Source organism: Rana temporaria, chromosome 1 (assembly GCF_905171775.1).
Source record: "Rana temporaria chromosome 1, aRanTem1.1, whole genome shotgun sequence".
Classification (NCBI taxonomy): domain Eukaryota; kingdom Metazoa; phylum Chordata; class Amphibia; order Anura; family Ranidae; genus Rana; species Rana temporaria.
The window spans coordinates 249803364-249812582 of record NC_053489.1 but is presented as its reverse complement, the minus strand read 5'-3'; the positions used below and the strand labels follow the sequence as shown (position 1 = coordinate 249812582).

Sequence of the window (9219 nt, the reverse complement as noted above, 5' to 3'; positions counted from 1 at the left end):
GTTCACACAGCGAACATTTGTCCGATGAAAAAGCAAAAAAGTTTGTCCGATGGAGCGTACACACGGTCAGATTGTCTGCAGAAACAGGTCTGTCTGAGGTTTGATGTCAAAAAGTCTGATCGTGTGTACGAGCCTTTAGACTGGGATGCCAATAAAGTTCATGTGCGTGTAAAGGCAGGCGTCCTAATACTTTGGAAAATATAGTGTATCTTATTAGACAAAAATTATTGAAATAGATGTCTAAACTGTAAGATTTTCCCAAACAATTTGTTATGATTTTAAATTTCCCATCACTTTCTGTCCCAGACAAAGGTCACCAGGACAAAGAGAAGGATTGATTTCCCTGAAAAGTAAACAGCAACAATAACCTTTTCCAGTCTATACAGTTGTAGCACTGTAAGCCATACTAATCAGACATAAGTAACCTTTTTATTGGTTTGTATACACATTCCGTATTTATCGGCGTATACCGCACACTTTTTTCCCCTTAAAATCAGGGGAAAATCGTGGGTGCACGATATACGCCGATACCCCGCCGATCCCCGCTTGTCCGAGCCGAGTGTACTGCACACTCGGCTAGGCTCGACAAGGATAAATACGATACATCTTCGTCTTCTTTTTTTTTTGTACAATACATTTTTATTTATTTTTTGAAACATATTAAACATACATGAGGTTTTGTATTTCACATACGATCGCAAATGTTTTTCAACATGTATACATCGGATTGGACATAAACAACATCGTCATAATAATTTAATGCCAAATTAACATTTAGTAATCAAAGTATATTAATATGAATATATAGGATATGGAAGTAAAAAAATAAATAAAAGAAATTAGAAAAAAGAAAGATCTGAGTTAAAATATTAAGATAATAAGAATAACCGTAAGCAATGTAGTGTAAATTCATAAATGAATGTTTAAATAAGGGTTCAAACATATCAAATTGACTGTATCTCTAAGTACCCGAGCAAAGTATGGTGTGAATCTCTGAAAAAAACCCATGGTGACCATATCTTATTAAACTTCTCTATTGATCCATTAGCTGTTGCTACTAATTCCTCCACGTGATTCGTAATTGGTTGTTAAAATACACTTACATATTATTACTGTTTTAATCATAGGCGTGCGCACAGGGTGTGCCAGGTGTGCCTGGGCACAACCTAATCACCCTGTGCTGCGCAGATCCCTCCTGCTGCTTGGCTGCAGAGAAAGAGACTGGGGAATCCCTGTCCTCAGTCCCTTTCTCTGTCTCAAAAGTGAGACATCAGGGGTCTGTTGAGACCCCTGATATTTCACCAAATACCCCCAAGAGGGGTCCTAAAAAATTGTAAAAAATAAAATAAAATTGTAAAAGAGCAAAAATAAAAAAATATTAAAATAAACTACTAACACCAATCTCTGCCCTACTGACATCGTCCACTGCTCTACTGGCACTGTCCATTGCTTTATATACACACATATGTGTTTGAGCTTTGGGGTGCACACTCTAATGCAATAGGCTGCGCACACCCATGATCATAATGTTGTATACTCTAGAAGACTTGAAAAAAAATGCAATTAAATGATAATGCTTTTATATTGCTAAAAACACTGGATATCATGTGTATACTTTTAAAGAGCAAGAGAGTGTTACCAGCACACTATGGCTCTCCAGAATGGGTCCAAAGCTTTATTCAGCAATCACATTATTACAGCCGAAGCAACGTTTCGTGGCCTCGCAGGACCCCTTCATCAGGCATACAAGCGTGACGTGATGTTCTCTTGCTTCGAATGTATTTGGTTCCAGCTGATGGCTATTCCAGCGTCCGCTTACACATACAGCATGTTTTTCAGGAACGTGTGCATTGGGAATTGTGCATTGGAGTCTCTATACCTTTTAAAGATGTACTTTCACAGTGTCCCTTAACTTGGTCACCATGATAATCACGCGTTTGCGATGCCATTGTTTCTTGATGGCACTCCAAACGTGGTGTGATTTTGCTGCAATTGTTGAGTGACAAAACACACTAAAATTTCAGCAAAAAATTGCATTGGCAAACCCTCCTGGATCTGTGCCAATATTTGGTACATGAGCTTATTTGGAGTGTTTTTTGGAGCATAGGGGGACCTGTTTAAATGAATGGTGCCGCTCCAAAAAGGAGCCACTAAAAAACACAAAAAAGCTAAAGAAAAACTATGCTTAGGTGTGAGTGGAGCCTCATGCCGCGTACACACGGTCATTTTTCCGCATGGAAAAAACGTCGTTTTTAAAAACGTCATTTAAAATCATCTAGCCAGATTCACAAAGAGTTACGCCGGCGTATCAGTAGATACGCCGTCGTAACTCGGAATCTAAAACGTCGTAAGTTTAAGTGTATGCTCAAACTGAGATACACTTAAACCTAGCTAAGATACGACGGCCTGCGCCGTCGTATCTTAGGGTGCAATATTTCCGCTGGCTGCTAGGTGGCACTTCTGTTGAGTTTGGCGTAGAATATGCAAATGACTAGATACGCCGATTCACGAACGTACGCTTGCCCGTCGTAGTAAAGATACGCCGTTTACGTAAGGCGATTCCCGGCGTAAAGTTAGTCGAACAAATAGTTGGCCTAGTCAATGTTAAGTATGGCCGTCGTTCCCGCGTCGAAATTTGAAAAATGTACGTCGTTTGCGTAAGTCGTCCGTGAATGGGGCTGGACGTCATTAACGTTCACCTCGAAACCAATACATCCTTGCGGCGTACTTTGGAGCAATGCACACTGGGAAATGTCTACGGACGGCGCATGCGCCGTTCGTAAAAAAACGTCAATCACGTCGGTTCAGGAGTCATTTACATAAAACACGCCCCCTCATCCTCATTTGAATTAGGCACGCTTACGCGGGCCCATTCACGCTACGCCGCCATAATTTAGGAGACAAGTGCTTTGTGAATACAGCACTTGCCTCTCTGACTTACAGAGGCGTAGCGTAAATACGATACGTTACGCTGCCTGAAAGATGCACCGCCGTACCTGAATCTAGCTAATCGTGTGTGGGCTTCACATAGTTTTTCGACTTCTGAAAATGTCGTTTTTTAAAATGTTGTTTTTCGGGTTGTAAAAAATGATCGTGTGTGGGCTAAAATGACGTTTTAAACCTGCGCATGCCCAGAAGCGAGTTATGAGACGGGAGTGCTCGTTCAGGTAAAACTACCTTTTACAATGGAGTAAGCACATTCATCACACTGTAACAGACAAAAAAGCGCAAATCGTCTTTTACTAACAAGGAATCAGCTAAAGCAGCCCAAAGGCGAATAGAACTTCCCCTTCAGAGTGCTGTCATACGTGTTGTACGTCACCGCGCTTTGTTCATCATTTTTTTTAAAACGATGGTGTGTGGGCAACATCGTTTTTAATGATGAAGTTGGAAACATTACGTTTTTTTTCATGCCGAAAAACGAACGTGTGCACGCGGCATTGGATAGAAAATAGCCTACTGTGTGGATGCTTGGGAATTATAATCAGGTAAACAAAAAGTGTTCCCAGATTACCAACACCAAAAAGTAGTAAGATGTGCTAAATAAATTCACACAATAACATTCACTGTATATCTCCATTGCAAAGAAAAAATATGGCTTAATTACAAAAAAATGTTCTTTGTGTACTTTACCTTTGTATGTTCCGAACAGGCATCTGAAATGTTATTACACAAGCCTTCTATATATAGACAAGCTACAATTATGATACAGGCACAGCTGCATGTAATTGGTCAAAATTATATGTGATTTAATGAAGGGTGGCCAAGAAGTGACCTTAGTCTCATGGGATTATGCCTGTTTCAGAAAACGATTACATTTCATACAATATGGAATATATTTTAAGCAAGTTAAATTATTTATCTCTTTATGTGTATCTCACATGATTATTTTTCGGAATGAAAAAAAATAACGTTATTCGGCATGTAGAAAAAACTATGTTTTTCCAACTTCATCATTAAAACGACGTTGCCCACACACCATTGTTTTTTAAAAATGATCTAGCAAAGCGCGGTGACGTACAACACGTACGACGGCACTATAAGCCTAGGTTCACACTGCTGCAAATTCAAAACCGCGATTTTACCGAAAATCGCAAAAAGTAGTACAGGAACTACTTTTTGAAATCGCAGATGCGGCGTCGCACTGATTAGGACAGTGCCATTGCCGACAATTGCCGCCGATTTGAGATGCGATTTGACATGTCAAATCGCATCTCAAATCGTACCCAGTGTGAACCAGGGCTAAAGGGGAAGTTCCATGCGGATGTTAGTAAAATACGATTCACGCTTTTCTGTCTGTTACAGCGTGATGAATGTGCTTACTCCATTATCAACGGTAGTTTTACCAGAACAAGCGCTCCCGTCTCATAACTTGCCTCTGAGCATGCACGGGTTTTTAACGTTGTTTTAGCCCACACACGATCATTTTTTACAACCCGAAAAACGACATAGTTTAAAACGTTGTTAAAAAATGCAGAATGCTCGAAAATATTTTTCGACGTTTTTCAGAAGCTGAAAAATTATGTGAAGCCCACACACAATAATTTTAAATGACATTTTTTTAAAACAACGTTTTTTTTTATGCCGAAAAATGATCGCGTGTACGCGGCATTACTTTATATTGTTGCTCATTAATGTCTAAACCGCTGGAAACAAAGGTGAGTACACACCTATGTGAAAATGTCCAAATTGGGCCCAAAGTGTCAATATTTTGTGTGGCCACCATTATTTTCCAGCACTGCCTTAACCCTCTTGGGCATGGAGTTCACCAGAGCTTCACATGACAACATCACGGAGCTGGTGGATAGTAAAGACCTTGCGCTCCTCCACCTTCCGTTTGAGGAAGCCCCACAGATGCTCAATAGGGTTTAGGTCTGGAGACTTGCTTGGCCAGTCCATCACCTTTACCCTCAGCTTCTTTAGCAAGGCAGTGGTTGTCTTGGAGGTGTGTTTGGGGTTGTTATCATGCTGGAATACTGCCCTGCGGTCCAGTCTCCGAAGGCAGGGGATCATGCTCTGATGAGTAACCTTCCCCACTGGCAAAATACAATGATCAGTGTTGCCAGCTAAAGCTGGAGGCACTGATAATTTGGGGAAAACCCAAAAGCCTAGTTGTACACTGTGACGGGAGGGCCCATGGAACCCAGAATCCCTTGGAAAGGTTGGGAAACTCTTGTTTCAGCTCCCCATGCACCTCTTATGTCTAAGTCACCCTGTGCCAGGATGGCACAGGGTGAATGAGAAAATATGTCTTGGATTACTTAAAATGGGACAGTAACATTTATCCACAATATCTCCCAGGATATATGTAAAGACTATTCTTGTTCTTTTTTATTCTGAACTCAACATGTTAGTTGAGAGAGCTGATCACATTAGCCTCTGTACAATGTAGGAGATGGGCCGACTCCTGCTGGAGCTCCTGCTATTGTGTGAAGGTGTCCTGTGTTTATACTTATGATAATGTATAATCTACTGTGTGAAGCTCAGTGACAACAAGTCTGACCTGTAGTGAAATCCTGATTTATCATAACAATGACCAGAAGGGCACAGAGTCACACTGCTTAAAGGGATTAGTTAATTAGCTCATGTTAATCTGTGTTTCTGGTTACAAGTGTATTGTTAAATCGGTAGTAAAGGCTTTTTTTTGTACTTTTACCTATTATTATAAGTCTATAATAAGGCTTACCTGTAGGTAAAAAAAATATCTCCTAAACCTTTACGGTTTAGGAGATATTCCCCTTGCAATGAGCCGCTGACTGCAGCGGTGCATGCACACAGGGGATTCTCGGCTGGATGCCCGGCATACCCCAGACCTTGCCGAAAATAAGTCTCCCGCGCTTCCGCAGGAGTGACAACTTTGCGGCTCCAGCCACTCACAGCGCTGGAGCCGCGATACCCGGAAGACACGCCGAGGCAACATGTCAGCTACCTTGTTGTGGACCAGGTAAGTTACCGATGCCTCGTTCTAAGGTAAGTATTTCATAATGAGCTAGTATGTGGTGCATACTAGCTTATTATGCCTTTTGCCTTACAGGTGACAAAAAAATAAAAAAATTCTGGGACTATACAACCGCTTTAAAGTATTATGAGCAGGAGGGGTAAACCTCCTCTTCTACTGTATATAAGACTTGTATTCTGGTTCTAATAAACAGTTCATGTTCAGCAATCAAGCAAGTATGGACTTGTTTGTCGTTGATAGCAGTTGGAATATCTGATATCTAGATTCAGACTGGGAGGGCGTGGTGTATGACATAAGCACTCAAGCGGAGTGTGGGACGTTTCTTTACATACACAAGTCAATTTATAGACCAATTTGTGTACAACCAGCTTGCCCATATATAGATCAAAACTCAACTGGTCCCTACTGAACTTCAGTCCATGTATGGTCAGCTTTACTCACATTTCATACATACACATACTAACCAATTAACCTATCAGTATGTCTTTAGAGTGTGGGAGGAGAGCAGAGTACCCAGAGGAAACCCATACATGAACATACAAACTCTGTGCAGTTAGTGTGGTGGTTGGGTTTCAAACTGATAACCCCAGGGCTGCTAGGCAGAAATGATAACTGCTAGGCAGAAGTGCTAACCACTTAGCCACTGTACTGCCCTCTTGAAGATAATCCTAATGTCCTTAGTTGAGTGGAGTTATGTAGGACGGAAAAACATGATTTTCCCTGACAATGTATGGGAGTGTAAGCAGAAAGACAGCGCAGTTCCTTATATGTAGTATGGTTTTTGCATTCCAATGGAAAGACCATTACTGAGTAGACATTATTATTTCCCTGTCAGCTTATTGCTTGTATGTCCCCAGTTGGAGGCATTTTTCTTTTCCTTGACCCCAAAAATGTTAACAATGTACTTTTAAGTTTTGGACTTCCAAGAATCAAAATGATTGACTGTACCGGGGAGTAGGCGTAGATAACTAGCAAACAGACAGAAAACCAAATACTGTTAACATCAAAAACGGCCATGATCAGCAATATCTGAGAAATGTAAAAACTAATGTAAAGAATAAGAAGAGAGCTGACAGTGCGTACTGCAGATACGCTGGCTTCAACACTCTGCACACTCATACCTCCAGCATTCTTACTGAGATGTTTTGCATGGACACAGAGGGACTTGATTATCAAGATATTGGCAAAAGCCACCAGGATGAGAGGTATGCAGCAACCTATAATACTGGTGACCAGCAAGTACTGAAGACTCATTTGTGGTATTCCATATTGCACGGTTGAGTTGTCAGTGAGATTACCATGCAATTGAACCAAATATTCATCTTTCTTGATATTCCAAGTAACTGGGACACTGATGATGAGTGACAGCAGTACAGAGGAGAACAGCATCCAGGGGACCACATGAGAGATTCTTTGCTTCAGGCGCATGAAGAATGTTTGTTCAAATGTAACAAGCATTACATAGTAGAAGCCACAGAGACAGAAAGTAAACCAGAAGCTGGAGAAGATTGTGAAAAGCAGAAGGATGGAGAAGATGGTGTAAACATTGTCAGAGAAGTATACATTACTCCATAGGTAGAGAACAGAGTCATTAGCTGCCATGCTAAACTGATAGGCAATATTGAAAAGGCCCAGGGTAAAAAGGATCAGTTCTCTTGGGTTGATGTTCCTACCTTTAGCCCTGTCCATTCCATGGGCTACAATAATAAATAAATTGGTGAAAAATCCAATTACAGTGCTAATCCCTAAGGCACTAAGTGAGAGAATAACAAATGAGGGCAACATCGTGTTTTCAACTGCCCATTTCCGTAGCTGTACTTCTCTGACAGTTGGAAATACCTGGTAGACAATTGTTGGAGCCATTAAGATTGAAGACCAAGAAGATTTGAGTTTGAATATACATTGTACAAATTCTGGATACAACACAAAAACAGAGGTAGCTGCTTTGTCATTTAATGCGGTAACTACTGTTGCTACAAGAATTTTTTTATTATTATTGTGTTTTCTTTTTAAAGCGGTGGTTCACCCTGCAGAACAACATTTTAGCATACAATTCGGCATTGTAGCGCGAGCTACAGTATGCCGGTCTTAATTTTTTTATCGCCGTACTCACAGTGTAATCGTACATAGTAGATTCTGACTGCCCGCGGGGAATGGGCGTTCCTTTCAAGAGGGAGGGTGATTGACGGCCGGCTCTGGCACGTCACGCTCCCCGAAGACAGCCGGAGTAGGTCTCGGCTCTTCACGACGCCTGCGCACAGACTATGCGCAGGCGCCGTGAAGAGCCAAGCCTATTTCGGCTATTTCCGGAGAAGCGTGACGCGCCAGAGCCGGCCGTCAATCACCTTCCGTCTGGATTGGAACGCCCATTCCCCGTGGGCAGTCGGAATCTACTATGTACGATTACACTGTGAGTACGGCGATAAAAAAATTAAGACCGGCATACTGTAGCTCGCGCTACAATGCCGAATTTTAGGCTAGAAGAAATTTTTTTTTTATTTTTTATTTTATAGGGTGAACCCCCGCTTTAAGACTGCACCTCTATAAAGCCAGCCATACATGGATTGCAACTGGGTCGGCTCAGCATGGGCTGGACTAATTTTAATCCATGTATGGGCAGGCTAGTTGTGCATAAGTCGATCGATCGACTTGTGTACAACCAGCCTGTTGGATTTTTCCAGAATGATTAGTGCCACCGGCTAAATATATATTATTATTATTATGAATTTATATAGTGCCAACATTTTATGCAGTGCTTTACAATATAAAAAGGGAGACAGTACAGTTACAATACATAAGAGCTGGTTGAACAAAGAAAATGCATAATGTAAAGCATCTTGGGTCCCAGTAAACATCTGCAATCTCCCAAATCCAAATACAGTAGATACACAGGGATTGATTTACTAAGGGAAAATAGGCTGTTCACTTTGCAGGGGAACAGTCAATTCCCCCCCCCCCCCCAGCTTAATAAGCTGAATGAAGTGAAGCTGACTTTATCATCCAATCACATGCAAACAAAAATGCTGTTTTTTCCCCCCCTTTTTTTGCCATGTGATCGGGTATTTATTGCAAAGTTAAACTTCAACACATTCACTAGGCTGGGGAAAATGTCCTTGCAAAGTACAACTTCTATTGCAAAGTGAACTGCCGATTTGCCTTTTGTAAGTCAAACCCTAGTCTTTGTAGGGTGGGGATGACTTAAGGTGTGTTAATTAGGTATATTAGTACTGACATGGGTTCAAGAAATTCAGTCAAATTAA

At 41.2% G+C, this 9219-nt stretch overlaps 1 protein-coding gene across 1 annotated transcript; it reads right to left on the bottom strand.

Annotated features, from left to right (window-relative positions):
- Positions 1–6790: 6790 nt before the first annotated feature.
- LOC120909760 (taste receptor type 2 member 40-like) lies at positions 6791–7822 on the bottom strand. Its single transcript, XM_040321524.1, has one exon. The coding sequence runs from the start codon at positions 7820–7822 to the stop codon at positions 6791–6793; it is 1032 nt and encodes a 343-aa protein (XP_040177458.1).
- Between the last annotated feature and the right edge of the window lie 1397 nt (positions 7823–9219).

What these genes read in the sequence shown, in the direction of transcription:
- LOC120909760 (XM_040321524.1), bottom strand. Translation starts at nt 7,822, where the DNA reads ATGGCTCCAACAATTGTCTACCAGGTATTTCCAACTGTCAGAGAAGTA.